General features: G+C 57.9%; 2 protein-coding genes across 2 annotated transcripts; one reads left to right on the top strand and one right to left on the bottom strand.

The window, feature by feature from the left end:
- Positions 1-357: 357 nt before the first annotated feature.
- Positions 358-5519, top strand: IL11 (interleukin 11). The gene is made up of 8 exons (XM_063182454.1): positions 358-381; positions 482-673; positions 809-993; positions 1204-1298; positions 2290-2474; positions 2976-3062; positions 4414-4572; positions 5168-5519. The coding sequence occupies exons 1-8, from the start codon at positions 358-360 to the stop codon at positions 5333-5335; spliced, it is 1095 nt and encodes a 364-aa protein (XP_063038524.1). The 3' UTR covers positions 5336-5519.
- A 1317-nt stretch (positions 5520-6836) lies between these two features.
- On the bottom strand, positions 6837-16908 carry LOC134433689 (branched-chain-amino-acid aminotransferase, cytosolic-like). Its single transcript, XM_063182452.1, is given in 12 exon segments — positions 6837-7089; positions 7759-7833; positions 9215-9355; positions 9741-9826; positions 10662-10804; positions 11911-11998; positions 12001-12070; positions 12945-13064; positions 13934-14044; positions 14547-14747; positions 15116-15166; positions 16854-16908. Coding segments are annotated over 12 exon segments (1164 nt in total). The 5' UTR covers positions 16893-16908; the 3' UTR covers positions 6837-7050.
- Positions 16909-17641: the final 733 nt, after the last annotated feature.

Here is a 17641-nt window from a genome sequence, read left to right as displayed (position 1 = left end):
ACGGAGCGTGGGGACCCTCCCGGTGCGTGTCACGGTGCGTGGGGGACAGTCCCGGTGCGTGGGGACAATCCCGGACCGAGTGTCACCGGCAGCGCGTCCCGCGTGTCCCGCGTGGGGAGCACGCCCCGAGCAGCACCGTGAGCGCGTCCCGCGTGTCCCGCGTGTCCCGGTGTCCCGGTGTCCCGCGTGTCCCGGTGTCCCGGTGTCCCGGCGCGGGTGACCCTCGGCGACAGCAGCGGGACCCGCGCGTGGGAGCGGCCCCGAGGGCGCCACGCGTGACCCCCGGTGACCTCCGGTGACCCCGTGGGAGCGCGTGGAGCCCCGAGCGCGACCCCCGCGCGGCTGCGGGACCCCGCCATGACCCGTGAGTGCCGGACACGCGTGGGGCGGGCAGGGGGCCACGAGCCTTGAGGAGGGGGCCACAATCCCGGCGCGACCCCCGTGGGGAGGGTCCGGTCCCGGGGGGTCCCCGCGTGGGGAGGGGTCCCGCGCGCCCGCCCCGCACCCCACGGACCGCACCGGGCGCGTCCACGCGCGTGGGGCCGCGGGGCCCGGGCAGCGGCGGCCGCGCCTCAAACCGCAAACGGCCCCGGCGCACCTGCCCGCCCGCGGGCACGCGTGGGGGCGGCGGGCAGGGCGGGAGCGGGGTCGGGGCACGCGTGGGGCCGCCCAGGTGCGAGCGCGGCCAGGGTCGGGCGTTCGGGGCTTTTTTTCTGGGTTTTTTTTGGGTTTTTTTGGTTTTTTGGGGGTATTTTTTGGGGCGGATTTCGGGGGTTTCGGGACAAGCACAGCGCCCCCCCCCCCCCAGGCTCGGGTGGGCCCCCCACGCGCGGGGGCTCCGCAGGTGCCGCCGCCGCCGCCGCCGCCCCTGACTCAGCCCCGCATCAAAGTTTCCAAAGGCCGGGACCGCACAGGACGCGCGGCCGCGCCCCCCGCCCGCAGCCCCCACCCCAGCCCGCCGGCGACGGATTTCACCCCTTTTCGCCCCATTTCGCCCGGGAACCCCGAAATTTGGGAGCCCCGAATTGCTGGAAGGACCCCCCACAAAACCGGGAGAGAGCGCACAACAAAAAAAAATTGAGTTCGCACAAAAACTCAAAAAATTTGGGGAGCCCCCCTCCAAAACCCCGCCATTCCCAAAATCCCGAGAGTCCCGAAATTCCGGGAGTGCGAGGGATCCCCGGTTTCTCCCGGTCCCGGCAGCCCCAAATCCCCGAAATTCCCCTCAATTCCCAAATCCCCGAATTTTGGGAGCCGCGAATTGCCGGAAACTCCGCCAAAATCGCACAAAAATTCGGGTTGGCACAAAAAGTTTGAGGAGCACCCTCAAAAATTCCGCCATTCCCACGTGTCGGGAGTCCCTAAATTCTGGGAATGCCCAAAATTGCGAGGGATCCCCGGTTTTTCCCGGTCCCGGCAGCCCCAAAATCCCGAAATTCCCGATCCCGAGAGTCCCAAATTCCGACAATCCCAAAATCCCGGCAGAGCCGCGCGCGGGGACCCCCAAAATCCCGAAATTCCGAGGCCGAAAGCCCCCGAATTCCGGCAATACCAAAACCCCGAAATTTCCCCAGTTCTTGAGCCCGAGAGCCCAAAATTCCGACAGCCCCAAATCCCGGGAGCCCCAAAATTTCGAGAGCCTCCAATCCCGCGATTCCCGAGCCCAAAATTCCCGAATTCCGGGAGTCCCGAATTCTGAGATTCCCCGAATTTCAGGGAGCCCCAAATTTTGAGATCCCCGAATTCCGGGAGCCCCAAAATCGGAGATTCCCCGAATTCAGGGAGCCCCAAATTTCGAGATTCCCCAACTCCGGGAGCCCGAGGAACCCCAAATTCCCGAGGATTCGCCGCAAAATCCCCGGGATTCCCAAATTTCCGGGAATTCCCAAATTCCCGGGATGGAGCCCCAAATTTCGGGATGGAGCCCCAAATCCTGGGACGCCCCCGAACCCCGCGATTCGCAAAAAGCCCCAAACCCCCAAATCTTCTCCTAAATCCCCAAATATTTCCCCAAATCCCGGCACTCTCGGGACCCCGAATTCCGGCGTTCGCGCATCCCAAATCCCGAAATCTTCCCTAAAATTCCGCAGTTCCTGGAACCCCCAAATATTCCCCCAAATCCCGGGATTCCCGTGGCACCCAAATCCCGGCGTTCGCAGAACCCCCGAATCCCCCCAAAATCACCCAAAATCTCCCCAAATCTCCGCAGGGGCTCCGTTCAGGGCGCTGCTGGGGCTGTGACCCCCCAGATGTCCCAAAATCCCCTCAATTCACCCCAAATCTCCGCAGGGGCTCCGTTCAGGGCGCTGCTGACCCTCCTGGGGCTCTGGCCGGGGCTGTGGCCGGGCCCGGGGGTCGCCCTCGCCCCCCGCCCGCGCCCCCCGAGCCCCCCGGACCCGCGCGGGGACCTGGACAGCGTCATCCACCTGGCCAAGGCGCTGCTGGGGGACACCAGGGCGCTGCTGGAGCTGCTCGTGGGTACCCCGGGACCCCCGGAGACCCCCCAAAATCCCCCCTCCCCAAATCTCCCCAAATCACCCCAAATCACCCCGAAATCACCCCGAAATCACCCCGAAATCCCCCCAAAGCGCTCCCCAAAGGGGCACCAGGGCGCTGCTGGAGCTGCTCGTGGGTGCCCCGAGACCCCCCGAGACCCCCCAAAACCTCCCCAAATTTCTCCAGACCTCCTCCGAATCCCCCTAAACCTCCCAAAATTCCCCGAATCCCTCCAAAACTTCCCAAAATCTCCCCAAATCCCCCCAAAACATCCCAAAATCTCCCCAAAACATCCCAAAATCTCCCCAAATCTCCCCAAAACCTCCCAAAATCTCCCCAAATCTCCCCAAAACCTCCCCAAATCTCCCCAAACTCTCTTCAAATTTCCCCCAATTTCCCTGGGAGGATTTAGGGATATTTGGGGGCGGGGGCGTGGCCAGGGCTGACCCCTCCCCTCCGTGTCGTTCCTGTCGCGACAGAAGTCGCGATTCCCGGCCGAGGGGGAGCACAAGATGGACTCGCTGCCCGTGCTGGCCATGAGCGCGCTGGAGCTGCCCAACATCCAGGTGGGGCGGGGGTCCCGCTCTGGGGCGGGGGGCTCTGTGGGGCTGGGGGCTCCTCTGTGGGTCTGGGGTCTCTCTCTGGGTCTGGGGTCTCTCTATGGGGCTGGGGGCTCTGTGGGTCTGGGGTCTCTCTATGGGGCTGGGGTCTCTGTGGGTCTGGGGTCTCCGTGGGTCACCCGTGACCCCCCCTGGGTCCATTTGACTCATCCTGAGCCCCCTCCCCATTTCCCCCAATTCTCTGAACCCCCCTGGGCCCCCAAACCCCCGAAGCCCCCAGACCCCGATGTCCCCCCAACCCCCCGAAGCCCCCAGACCCCGATGTCCCCAGTGTCCCCCAGACCCCGATGTCCCCAGTGTCTGTCTGTCCCCCCCGTCCTCCTGTCCCTCTGGTGTCCCCCCAGTGTCCCCCCGATGTCCCTGATGTCCTCTGACCCCCTGTGACCCCTCAGTGTCCCCCCAATGTCCCCCCAGTGTCCCCTGACCCCAATGACACCCCCAGACCCCTCAGTGTCCCCCAGACCCCTCAGTGTCCCCCCAATGTCCTTGCGTCCATCCGTGTCCATCCGTCCCCAATGTCCCTCAGTGTCCCCAATGTCCCCATAACCCCGGTGTCCCCCCAATGTCCCCTGACCCCAATGACACCCCAGACCCCTCAGTGTCCCCCCAATGTCCTTGTGTCCATCCGTGTCCATCTGTCCCCAATGTCCCCATAACCTCGGTGTCCCCCCAATGTCCCTCAGTGTCCCTCTGTCCCCAATGTCCCCCATTTACCTTGTGTCCCCCGATGTCCCCTGATGTCCCCGATGTCTCCATATCCCCCGTGTCCCCCCAATGTCCCCAATGTCCCCCCATGCTCGGACCTGCTGCGCTACCAGCGCCTCCTGTGCCCCTGTGTCCCCATATACCCCGATGTCCCCAATGTCCCCAATGTCCCCTGTGCCCCCAGACCCCCCAATGTCCCCAATGTCCCCTCAGTGTCCCCAATGTCCCCGCAGGCCTCCTCCCTGCTCCCCCGCCTGGGCTCGGACCTGCTGCGCTGCTAGCGCCTCCTGTGCCCCTGTGTCCCCATATACCCCAATGTCCCCAATGTCCCCTGTGCCCCCAGACCCCTCAGTGTCCCCTCAGTGTCCCCAATGTCCCCAATGTCCATCTGTCCCCTCAGTGTCCCCAGTGTCCCCAATGTCCCCTCCCCAGGCCTCCTCCCTGCTGCCCCGGCTCGGCTCGGACCTGCTGCGCTACCAGCGCCTCCTGTGCCCCTGTGTCCCTGTGTGCCCATATACCCCAATGTCCCCTGTGCCCCCAGACCCCCCAATGTCCCCAGTGTCCCCTCAGTGTCCCTCTGTCCCCTCCCCAGGCCTCCTCGCTCCTGCCCCGGCTCGGCTCGGACCTGCTGCGCTACCAGCGCCTGCTCGAGTGGCTGCGCCGGGCGGGGGCGGCGCTGCGGGGCCTGGAGCCGCCGCTGGGGGCGCTGCGGGGGCGCCTCGAGCGCCTGCGGGGCCGCCTGGAGCACCTGGTGAGCACCGGGGGGCGGGGCCTGGGCGGGGGCGGGGCTGGAGCACCTGGTGAGCACCGGGGGGCGGGGCCTGGGCGGGGGGCGGGGCTGGAGCACCTGGTGAGCACCGGGGGGCGGGGCCTGGGCAGGGGGCGGGGCCACCTGCAGCACCTGGTGAGCACCGGGGGGCGGGGCCTGGGCGGGGGCGGGGCTGGAGCACCTGGTGTGCACCGGGGGGGAGTGGCAGGGCATGGCAGGGGCGGGTTTGAGGAAGAGGCGGGACCGAGATTCGAACCGGCGGCGGGAGAGGCGCGGGAGGGGCGTGGTTTGGGGTGGGCGGGGCTTGGGGAAAGGGGCGTCCGCAGCCCAGGTGAGTGCCCAGGTGTGTCCCCGTGTGCCCCCAAAGTGTGACACCGTCCCCTCAGGTGTGTCCCTGTCCCACCCCCAGGTGTGTCCCCAGGTGTGTCCCCACTCCCTCAGGTGTGTCCCACTCTCCCCAGGTGTCCCTTTACCCCCTCCAGGTGTGTCCCTGGCCCCCCAGGTGTCCCCATGACCCCCATGTCCCCCCAGGTGTTCCCCAGGTGTGTCCCTGACCCCTCTGTCCCCCCACCCCCAGGTGTCCCGGCTGTCGCTGCCGCGCCCCGCCCCCTCGCCAGGTGTGACCCCGCCCCCGCAGGTGACGCCGTGGGGGGCGGTGCGCGCCGCGCATGCGCTGCTGCGGGGGCTGCACCTGTACCTGGACTGGGCCGCGCGCGCGCTCGTCCTGCTGCGCAACCGCCTCTGACCCCGCCCTAATTTATTCTAAATTATTCTAATCTATGCAAAACAGCCCCGCGCCGCCCTCCCGGGCCCGCGGAAATCGGAATTATTATTGATTAATAATTAATGTCGATGTTTTATTGGGTTTAATGATATTTTTATTGTTATTGTCGTTATTTTTATTGTTATTGTCGTTATTTTTATTATTATTGTTGGTACTTTAATTATTGTTATTGTTATTTTTATTTTTATTATTGTTATTTCTAGTGTTATCGTCGTTATTTTAATTATTATTGTCGGTAATTTTATTATTATTGTTATTTTTATATATTAATTTTGGTATTTTTATTATTATTGTCGGTATTTTTATTATTATTATTATTATTATTATGGTAATTTTATTACGGCTGACGTTATTTTTTATTATTATTGTTAATTTTAATTATTATTTTTATTATTTTAATTTTTTATTATTGTTGTTATTTTTATTACCGTCGTCATTATTACTGTAATTATTGTTGTTATCACTGTTATTATTGTAATTATTATTGCTGTAATTATCACTGTAATTATTACTGTAATTATTATTGTAATTACTACTACTACTACAACTATTATTATTATTATTATATTATTACTATTATTATTATTATTATTATTATTATTAGCCCCCCTCCAAAAAAATCCTATTTATTGTCTGGGATGGTTTTGTAAAGAAAAAGGGGAAAAAATGGGGAAATAAAGGGGATTTTTGGAAAAACAAAAAAAAGCTTAAAAGTTCATTTTGGGGACGTTTGGGATGTTTCGGATATTTGGGGATTTTGGGATATTTGGGGTATTTGGGGACATTTGGAATTTTTAGGATATTTCAGATATTTGGGGCATTTTTTGGGGTATTTGGAATTTTTTGGACATTTGGGGATATTTGGGATTTTTGGAGATTTTGGGGGTATTTGAGATATTTGGAATTTTTGGGATATTTGGGAACATTTGGAATTAAAAAATATTTTTTAAATATTTTTAAAATATCTTTTTAATATTTTCGGATATTTTTGGACATTTTTGACATTTTTGGACAATTCGGCCACGCCCCATCCCCGCCCACCCCCTCCTCCCCGTTAACCCCCAATCAATCAATCAATCAATCAATCAACCCATCAATTACCCCCAATCAATCAATAATCGATAAATCAATAATCAATCAATCAACTAATCAATCAATCAATAATTAATCAATCAATCAATGGCTCTTTATTATTAACGACCCCCGCTGACCTTTGGTGGGTGGGGGAGGGGTCCCGGATTTTTGGGGTCGTTTAAGGCTTTTCAAGCACTGGGGGGGGAGGGGGGGGGGAGGGGGCGGGGCCAGGGGAGGGGGCGGGCTCAGCTCAGATATTGCACGGGGGGAGGGGCTGAGCTGGGCGAGGGGATTCGGGACCCCCCCCCCTCCCCAAAAAAGGGTCTGGGGTCTTTGTGAGGGGGAGGGGATTTGGGGACCCCTCCCCAAAAAGGCTCCGGAGTGTTGAATTTTGGGCGGTTTTTGGCATTTTTGGTGCATTTTGGGGAGGGGTCCCGGGCCCCAATCCCCCCCCCCATGGGTGAATCTGGGTGAATTTGGGGAGGGGTCCCGGCCCCGCCCGGGGGGGGGTGAGGAGGCTCCGGAGTGTCGTTGGATTTTTGGGGTCGTTTTTGGCATTTTTGGTGCATTTTGGGGAGGGGTCCCGGCCCCGTCCGGGGGGGTCACAGGGGCTGGGCCCACGGGCTGGGCACGCGGCCGTACTGGGGGGGCAAAAACGGGGAGGGGGTCACGGGGGGCACCGGGACCCCTCCCCAAATTACAGCGCATGTTTCACACACATTTGTCTGAATTTTACCCAAAATTCCCCCGAATTTTCCCCCATTTCCCCCCCAATTTCTCCACCCCCAAATTTCCCCAATTTTCCCCCAAAATTCCCACAAATTTCTCCCCAATTTTCCCAAAATTTGCCCCCAATTTTCCCCAAATTCCCATAAAGATCCCCACAAATTTTCCCCCCAATTTTCACCAAAACACCCCTGAAATTTCCTCCAAATTCCTCCCAAATTTCCACCAAAATTTCTCCCAATTTTCCCCAAAATTTCCCCCAAATTTCCGCCGAATTTTCCCTTAAATTCCCCCAAAATTTCTCCCCCATTTTCCCCATAATTTTCCCCCAAATTTTCCCCCCAAATACCTCCCAAATTTCCCCAAAATCCCCCCGAAATTTCTCCCAATTTTTCTCCAATTTCCCCCCAAAATTTCTTCCAAATTCCTCCCATATCTCCCCCAAATTTTCCCAAATTTCTCCCCAAATTTCCCCCTAATTTCCTCCCGGATTTCCCCCCAATTTTCCCCCAAATTTCCCTCCACATTTTCCCAGATTTTTCCCAGTTTTCCCAAAATCGCCCCGATTCTCCCCAAATCCCCACCTGGATGTCGTTGAGCTCCCGCAGGAACCTCGTGGTCACTTTGGCTCCGTTCTCCATCGTGGGCACCGACAGCACCTGGGGGGGCACGGGGGGCTCACCGGGACCCCCAAAATATCCCCCCAAAAATACCCACAAAACATCCCAAATATCTCCCCAAAAACATCCCAAAATATCCTGAAAAATATCCCCAGAAATATCCCAAATACCCCCCAAAATATCCCCCCAAAAAAAACCCCAAAATATCCCCCCAAAAAACCCCCAAATATCCCCCCAAAATATCCCAAATATCCCCCCAAAATATCCCAAATATCCCCCAAAATATCCCCAGAAATATCCCAAATATCCCCAAAAAATATCCCAAATATCCCCCCAAAATATCCCCAGAAACATCCCCAAAAAGCCCCAAAAATATCCCAAATATCCCCAGAAATATCCCCCAAAATATCCACAAAACCTCCCAAAAACATCGCCCCAAAAACATCCCAAAAACACCCCAAAATATCCCCCGCAAAACCCCCCAAAATATCCCCAAAATTATCACCAGAAATATCCCAAATACCCCCAAAATATCCCCAGAAATACCCCCAAAAAAATCCAAATATCCACAGAAATATCCCCAAAAATATCCCCCAAAATACCCCCCCCCAAAATATCCAAAATATCCCCCAAAATACCCTTAAAAATATCCCCAAACTTTTCACAAATATCCCCCAAAATATCCCAAAAATATCCCCCAAAATATCCCCAAAAATATCCCTAAAAATACCCCCCCAAAATATCCAAATATCCCCCAAAATATCCTGAAATATCCCCAAAAATATCCCCACATATTTGGGAATATTTTTGGGCTTTTTTTTTGAGATTTTTGGGATAAATTTTGGGATAGTTTTGGACAATTTTTGGCGTAATTTTTGGGATGTTTTGGGGTATATTTTTTGGGGATATTTTGGGGGCAATTTTGGGATATTTTTGGGGTAATTTTTGGAATGTTTTTGGCGATATTTTTTGGGGATATTTTGGGGGCATTTTGGGGACGTTTTTGGGAATATTTTGGGGACATTTTGGGGACATTTTGGGGGCATTTTGGGGATATTTGTGGGAATGTTTCTGGGTACATTTTTGGGGCAATTTTGGGGATATTTTTGGGGCTATTTGGGGGATATTTGGGGATGTTTCTGGGTACATTTTTTGGGGTAATTTTGGGGATATTTGGGATATTTTGGCCTATTGGGGACGCCCCCAGACCACCCCCCCCCCAAACCCCCTAGGAACCCCCCCAAACCCCTCCCCAAATTTCCCATAACCGCCCCAAAAACCTTCCCGGGACCCCCAAAATCCTCCCCAAACCCCCAAACCCCGTAACCCCCTGGTTCCCCAAACCCCTCCAGCCGCCCCCAGACCCCCAAATCCCCCCCAGCCGCCCCCAGACCCCCCTGACGCCCCCAGACCCCCGCACCTGCTCCTGGTAGAGGATCTCGCCCACCGGGCACACCACGCAGGCGGTGCCGGCCCCGAACATCTCCCGGAGCCGCCCGGCCTTGAGCGCCCCCAGGACGGAGCCCATGGGCAGGGGGGCCTCGCGCACCGCGAACTCCCCCTGGGGGGGCGGCAAATTGGGGAGGGGTCCCGATGGCCACAGGTACCCCCCCAAATCCGGCCAAAATCCGCACAAAAACCGCCCCAAAACTGCCCAAAATCCAACCCAAAACCGCCCCAAATCCCCCCTGAGCGCCCCCAGCCCCGAGCCCGTGGGCAGGGGGGCTTCGCGCACCCCGAACTCCCCCTGGGGGGGGGGCACAAATTGGGGAGGGGTCTCCCTCGGAACCGCCCCAAATCCGGCCAAAATCCCGCCCCAAAACTGCCCCAAATCTGCGCCAAAACCGCCCCAAACTCCTCCCCAGACCCCCCCAAAATTTACCGGACCCCTCCCCAGAGCCCACCCAAAGCCCCCAGACCCCTCCCAGCCCCCCAAAGCCCCTCACCCATTTGCGGGCCAGCTCCAGCAGGCTCTGCCGCGTCACCCCCGGCAGGATCAGCCCGTCCAGGGGGGGCGTCACCAGCTCCGGGGCTGGGGGGGCACAGGGGGGCTCAGAGACCCCCTGAGACCCCCGGGACCCTCCCCAGGACCCCCCAAAACCGCCCGGGAGCCCCCAAATCCCCCCCGAGCCCCCCAGGACCCCAAAATCCCCCCCAAAACCCCCTCAAAACCCCCCCCGGGACCCCCCCAAATCCCCTCAGAATCCCCTCCAGGACCTCCCAAACCCACCCAGGACCCCCCGCCCAAATTCCCCCCCACCCCAAACCCCCGTGGGACCCCCTTGAGCCCCCAAATTTCCCTCCAGGACCCCCCCAAAATCCCCACCAGAACCCCCAAACCTCCCAAATTTCCCCCCAAATTTACCCCCAGGAACCCCCCCACGACACTCCAAAAGCCCCAAATCTTCCAAATTTTCCCCCCAAAAATCCCCTGGACCCCCAAAATTTCCCCCCCAGCACCTCCCAGGACCCCCCAAACCCCCCAAACTTTCCCCGGGACCCCCCCCAAAATCACCTCTGGGACCCCCCCAGTTTTCCCCAATACCCCTCTAGGACCCCCTCAAACCCCCCAAATTTTCCCCAAAACTCCCCGAGGACCCCCCCAAATTTACCTCTAAACCCCCCAAATTTCCCCCCAGGACATCCCAGGACCCTCCAGGACCCCCCAAATCCCTTCCAGGACCCCCCAAACCCCCCCAATTTACCCCCAAACCCCCCAAATTTACCCCCAAACCCCCCCCAGGACCACCCCAGATCCCCCAAACCCCCCCAATTTTCCCCCAAACCCCTCCAGGACCCCCCAATTTCCCCAAACCCCTCCAGGACCCCCCAGAGCCCCCCAGTTTCCCCCCAGGTCCCCCCCGTACCCCCGTCCGGGCGCTCCCAGAAGACGAAGAGGTTCATGGTGCCCACCTCGGTCAGGAGCTGCTCGGGCCCGTAGAGCCACAGCACCTGCTGGCAGCCGCGGGCCCGCGCCTCCTCCTGCAGCTCCAGGCACGGCCCGTAGTTGCTGAAATGGGGGGAAAAAACCCCAAAAAAACAGCTCGAAATGTACCCAAAATCCCGGAAAAATAACTGCAAAAATTATAGCCCCAAAAATACCCAAAATATCCCCCCAAAAACAGCCCCCAAATCCGGCCCCGCCGCCTCCTCCTGCAGCTCCAGGCACGGCCCGTAGTTGCTGAAATTGGGGGAAAAAAACCCAAAAAACCAGCTCGAAATGTACCCGAAATATACCCAAAATCCCGGAAAAAATAACTGCAAAAATAGCCCCAAAATACCCAAAATATCCCCCAAAATATCCCCCCAAAAACAACCCCCAAAAACCCCAAAACCCCGAAAATATACCCAAAACCCCACCCCCAAAAACACCCCCGAAACCAAACCCAAAAAAACCCAAAAATCCTCCCCCAAAAAATTCCAAATAAAACCCCCCCAAAAAAATTCCCAAAACAAACCCAAAAACCCCAAAACTGGCCCCAAAATACACCCAAACTGCCCTCCACAAAGAAACCCCAAAAATGCCCAAAATACCCCCAAAATCCCCCCCAGAGGACCCCCAAACCCCTCAGTGGTCAGTGGTCACTCTGTGGTCACTCCCAGGGGTCAGTGTCCATTCCCATGGGTCAGTGGTCACTCTGTGGTCACTCAGTGGTCACTCAGTGGTCATTCCCAGTGGTCAGTGGTCACTCTGTGGTCACTCAGTGGTCACTCAGTGGTCACTCCCATGGGTCAGTGGTCACTCCCATTGTTCAATGGTCACTCCCATTGTTCAGTGGTCACTCCCATGGGTCAGTGTCCATTCCATGGGTCAGTGTCCATTCCCAGGGGTCAGTGGTCACTCCCATTGCTCAATGGTCTCTCCCGTGGGTCAGTGGTCACTCCGTGGGTCAGTGGTCACTCCCGTGGGTCAGTGTCCATTCCCATGGGTCAGTGGTCACTCCCATTGTTCAATGGTCACTCCCATGGGTCAGTGGTCACTCCCGTGGGTCAGTGTCCATTCCCAGGGGTCAGTGGTCACTCCCATTGCTCAATGGTCTCTCCCGTGGGTCAGTGGTCTCTCCCGTGGGTCAGTGGTCACTCCCAGTGGTCAGTGGTCACTCAGTGGTCACTCACCCGCCCAGCTTGCAGTGTCCGGCCCCGCCCGGCCACGCCCGCACCTGCTGGGGGTCGGCCAGGAGCCGGATGGGGCCGAAGCCCCCGAGAAGTACGGCCCCACCGGGCACAGCACCACGAACAGGAGCGCCTGCCCGGGGGGCGAGACCCCCAGCGTGGGCTGCGGGGAGACGCGCGTTAGAGACCCCAAAATCCCGGAGATTCGCCCCAAAAAACCGCCCGGAAAACCCTCCAAAAACCGCCCGAAAAGCAGCCTCAAAAACTGCCCGAAATGCCCCAAAACGAGCACGGCCCCACCGGGCACACGGCCACGAACAGGAGGGCTCGGCCAGGGGGGCGAGACCCCCCCCCCAATTAACCCAAAATCCCGGAAATTCACCCCAAAAAACTGCCGGAAAATCCGCTCCAAACCCCGCCTGAAAAACCACCTGAAAACCCCCAAATTCCCCCCAAAATCCTCCCCTAAACCTCCAAAACCCCCCAAAATCTCCCACGGGACGCCCCAAATCCACTGGAGCCCCCCAGAACCTCCCCCCAAAGCCCCCAAAAAATCCCCCCCAAATCACCCCGAAATGCCCCAAAATCCCTGCAATTCACCTCAAAACCCCCATAAACCCCCATAAATCAATACAAATGCCCCAAAATCCCAGGATTTCACCCCAAACCTCGGTGCCGATGAAGGTGGGGCGGATGTAGAGGCTGCTCTGGGGGTCCCGGGGCACCCAAATCCCCGGAATTCACCCCAAACCCCCACAAACCCCCATAAATCAATATAAATCCCAATAAATCAATATAAATCAATACAAATCCCCCCAAAAAGCCCCAAAATCTGTGGATTTCACCCCAAACCTCGGTGCCGATGAAGGTGGGGCGGATGTAGAGGCTGCTCTGGGGGTCCCGGGGCACCCAAATCCCCCGGAATTCACCCCAAACCCCCACAAACCCCCATAAATCAATATAAATCCCAATAAATCAATATAAATCAATACAAATCCCCCCAAAAAGCCCCAAAATCTGTGGATTTCGCCCCAAACCTCGGTGCCGATGAAGGTGGGGCGGATGTAGAGGCTGCTCTGGGGGTCCCGGGGCACCCAGCGCCCCTCGAGCCGCACCAGGGCCCGGATGCACTCCAGGAGCTCGTCCCCGTCAAACTCCTGAGGGGGGAAACTGGGATGGACTGGGATGGACTGGGACCAACTGGGACAAACTGGGACGGACTGGGAGGGAATGGGAGCAAACTGGGATGGACTGGGATGGACTGGGATGGACTGGGATGGACTGGGAGGGACTGGGACGGACTGGGACAAACTGGGACAAACTGGGAGGGACTGGGATGGACTGGATGGACTGGGATGGACTGGGAGGGACTGGGACGGACTGGACAAACTGGGATGGACTGGGACAAACTGGGATGGACTGGGATGGACTGGATGGACTGGGATGGACTGGGACAAACTGGGACAAACTGGGAGGGACTGGGATGGTCTGGGAGGGACTGGGAGGGACTGGGAGCAAACTGGGATGGACTGGGATGGACTGGGAGGGACTGGGATGGGATTGGGACAAACTGGGACGGACTGGGATGGACTGGGACAAACTGGGATGGACTGGGACAAACTGGGATGGACTGGGATGGACTGGGATGGGATTGGGACAAACTGGGATGGCTTTTTTTTCCTTATTTTTGGGGTTTTTGGACTCTCTCGGGGGGTTATTTTGGGGCGATTTCAGGGTTTTTGGGGTTTTTGGTCGCTCACAGGTAGGCAGACCCCTCGGGGGTTATTTTGGGGTGATTTTGGGGTGATTTTGGGGTTTTTGGGTTGATTTTTGGGGGTTTTTGGTCGCTCACAGGTAGGCAGACCCCTCGGGGATTATTTCAGGGTTATTTTGGGGTGATTTTGGGGGTTTTTGGGTTGATTTTTGGGGGTTTTGGTCACTCACAGGCAGGCAGACCCCTCGGGGGTTATTTCAGGGTAATTTTGGGGTGATTTTGGGGTGATTTCTGGGGTTTTTGGTCACTCACAGGCAGGCAGACCCTCTTCGCCGATCTCTGCATCCTCTCCATGTTCAGTTCGGGCCGAAAAATCCGAATTTTGTCGTCGTCGCCCCGAAAAGCCTTGAGGCCCTCAAAGAGCTGCGGGGGGGGGGGGGGGGGGGGACACGGATTTGGGGCATTTCGTGCGTTTTTGGGGGGTTTTGGGGTCATTTTTGGGCTCTTTTTGCGGCTGTTTCTGGGGTGTTTTTCGGGCTGGTTTTGGGGTGATTTTTGGGGATTTTTGTCCCCCCATTCCTCCACGGCGTGGTGCTGGGTTTGGGCTGATTCTGGGATATTTTTTGAGCTGATTTTCTGTAATTTTGGGGCTGTTTTTGAGCTGATTTTTGCGGATATTTTTGAGCTGTTTTCTGTGATATTTTAGGGCAGTTTTTGGGGTGATTTCGGGTGTTTTTGGTACCTCCACGGCGCAGTGTAAAGCAGCGGACGCCGGGTGCAGCCGCAGCTCCTGGGAAGGGCTGGTTTGGGGTAACTTTGGGCAGTTTTGGGGCAGTTTTTCGGGCTGATTTTTTGGGTGATTTTGGGGCTTTTTTTGAGCGGTTTTTTGGGGTGATTTCAGGATATTTTGGGGTGTTTTTGGTACCTCCACGGCGTAGTGCAGCACGGTCGAGGCCGGGTGCAGCCGCAGGTCCTGGAAGGGGCCGATCTTGGGGCGCCCCCAGCCCCGCTCCCGCTCCCACTCCACCGTCAGCATGTGGTCGGTGAAAAACTTCCCAAAAACCAAATCCCGGGGGGCCGGGGGCGTCCCCAGGGCCTGCGAGCGCTGCAGCTCCAGCTCCGAGGCCTGCAAGAGAGATTTGGGGTAAATTCGGGGCATTTTGGGGGATATTTTGGGGCCATTTTGAGGATGTTTTAGGGAATATTTTGGGTTGATTTGGGGCTGTTTTGGGGTATGCTTTAGGGTATATTTTGGGGTAAATTTTGATGTATATTTGGGGAATATTTTGGGTTGATTTGAGGCTGTTTTGGGGTACGCTTTAGGGTATATTTTGGGGTAAATTTTGGGTTTTATTTGGGGTATATTTGGGGAATATTTTGGGTTGATTTGGGGCTGTTTTGGGGTATACTTTAGGGTATATTTTGGGTTTTATTTGGGGTACATTTGGGGAATATTTTGGGTTGATTCGGGGCGGTTTTGGGTTTTTCTCTCACCCTGAACGTGCTCTTGTAGCCGCGCCGGGGCTGCAGCAGCGTCGCCAGAACCTGGGGGGGGGGGGGCACAGGCTCCCAGTTGGGACCAGTTTGGACCAGTTTGGCCCCATTTTACCCCACCCGACCCCATTTCACCCCAGTCTGGGCCCTGTTTTCCCCCATTTTCCCCCATTTTTTCCCATTTTTCCTCATTTTCACCCCATTTCCCCCCCATTTTCTCCAGTCCCGGGGAGGGCGTGGCCATGGTGAGGGAGGGGGCCGGGCCCTGCCCCTCCCCCCCGGACTTTGACCCCCCCCCGGAGCCGCCATTGCCGAGAACGGACGGACTGGGACGGACTGGGACAAACTGGGAGCAACTGGGAGCAACTGGGACGGACTGGGACAAACTGGGAGAGCATTGGGAGCGACTGGGACAAACTGGGAATGCACTGGGAGCAACTGGAACGAACTGGGAGCAACTGGGACGGACTGGGACAAACTGGGATCAACTGGAAGCAACTGGGACCAACTGGGAGCAACTGGGAATGAACTGAGAGCGAGTGGGACGGACTGGGACGGACTGGGACGGACTGGGAATGCACTGGGAGCGACTGGGAATGAACTGGGAGCAACTGGGAATGAACTGGGAGTGACTGGGAACGACTGGACAAACTGGGAGAGCACTGAGAGCAACTGGGACAAACTGGGAGCGACTGGGAATGCACTGGTAGAGCGCTGGGACAAACTGGGACCACACTGGGAGCAACTGGACGGACTGGGAGCGACTGGAATGCACTGGGAACAACTGGGACAAACTGGGAATGAACTGGGAGCACTGGAGCAACTGGAAGCAACTGGGGATGAACTGGGAGCAACTGGGACCGCACTGAGAGCGACTGGGACGGACTGGGACAGACTGGGAATGCACTGGGAGCGACTGGGAGCACCTGGGAAAGGGACTGGGACGGACTGGGAGTGACTGGGGGGCACTGGGAGAGCACTGGAGCACTGGGACAGGGACTGGGAGCAACTGGGAGGGACTGGGAGTGACTGGGGGGACTGGGAGCAACTGGGAGGGACTGGGGGGGACTGGGAGAGCACTGGGAGGGGAGTGGGGGGGGCACTGGGAGCACTGGGACGGGCACTGGGAGGGCCCGGGCGGAACTGGGAAGGTCCAAAGGTGAACTGGGAGCACTGGGAGGGACTGGGAGGGGTCACTGGGAGGAGTCACTGGGCTAACTGGTGTTACTGGGAGGGGCTACTGGCTGACTGGGAATTACTGGCGGCACTGGGAGGGGTCACTGGGCAAACTGGGGGTCATTGGGGGTCACTGAGGTCACTGGGTGGGGTCCCTGGGGTCACTGGGAGTTACTGGGAGTTACTGGGAGGGATCATTGTGCGCTACTGGGGTTACTGGGATTTACTGGGAGGGGTTACTGGTCTAACTGGAGTTACTGGTGGCCCTGGCAGGGGTTACTGGGGGGTCACTGGGGTTACTGGGAGTTACTGGGAGGGGTCACTGGTCTAACTGGAGTTACTGGCAGGGGTTACTGGTCGAGCCGGTGTCACCGGCGGGGGTTACCGGCGGTTACCGGTCTAACTGGGAGGGGTTACTGGGGGTTACTGGGCGTTACTGGTCTGACTGGGGGTCACTGGGCCGGGCTGGCTGGTCTGACTGGGGGTCGCTGGGGGTCACTGGGGGTCGCTGGGGGTCGCTGGGCCCGGCCGCTGCCGCCGCTGCCGCCGGTGCCGCTCTCACCGCTCCGCCGCCCCGGGACCGCAGCGCCGCCGCCGCCATCGCTCCAGGCCCCGCCCCTCCCGCTCTGCGCCAATCGTGGCGCTCCCCGCCGCCCCGCCCGGCCAATGGCAGCGCGCCCCCGCGCCCCGCCCGCGCTCCCGGCCAATCACAGCGCTGCCTTCCACCCCGCCCCCGCAGCGGCCAATCAGCGCCGCGCCCCTACCCCCGGAGCCACGCCCCGCCGGGCAGCCAATAAACGCGGCCGTTCACCGGCCGCTCATTTGCATATAGGCCACGCCTCCTGACCAATGGGAGTGGGGCGCCGCGCGGAGGGGCGGGGCCGCGGCACGTGCGGGGAGGGGGCGGGGCCAAAGCGCATGCGGGGAGGGGGCCACGCCCACGAGGGGACCCCAAAATCCCCGAAATTCCCCCAAAATCCCCGAAATTCCCCCAAAATCCTTCCGAAATCCCCGAATCCCCAAAATCTCTGAAATCCAGGGAGCCCCAAAATCCTCGGAAAATCCCCAAAATGCCGAAAATACCAAAGATGCCCCCAAACCTCGGAAACCCCCAAATCCCAGAAATCCTAAAAATCCTCTGAAAATCCGCGGAAACCCCCCTAAAAATCCCCAAAATCGCCCGAAAATCCCCAAAATCCAGGGGCACCCAAAATCCCCCCAGAACCCCCGAAATCCTCAGGAAAATCCCCATAATCTCCCCCAAATCCCCAAAATCCTCCAAAAAAATCTCAAAAAATCCCCAGAATCCTCAAAATCCCCCCAAATCTCCCAAACCCCCGAATTTTGGGG

Source organism: Melospiza melodia, unplaced genomic scaffold (assembly GCF_035770615.1).
Source record: "Melospiza melodia melodia isolate bMelMel2 unplaced genomic scaffold, bMelMel2.pri scaffold_236, whole genome shotgun sequence".
NCBI classification, from domain to species: Eukaryota; Metazoa; Chordata; class Aves; order Passeriformes; family Passerellidae; genus Melospiza; species Melospiza melodia.
This window is presented reverse-complemented; position numbering and strand designations above follow the sequence as displayed.

Excerpts from the sequence above, each read along its gene's own strand:
- IL11 (XM_063182454.1), top strand. The coding sequence starts at position 358 with ATGACCCGTGAGTGCCGGACACGC. Across the intron at positions 674-808 it reads GCACGCGTGGGGCCGCCCAG|GCTCGGGTGGGCCCCCCACG; the intron begins GTGCGAGCGCGG and ends CCCCCCCCCCAG. Across the intron at positions 1,299-2,289 it reads AAAATCGCACAAAAATTCGG|GGGCTCCGTTCAGGGCGCTG; the intron begins GTTGGCACAAAA and ends AAATCTCCGCAG.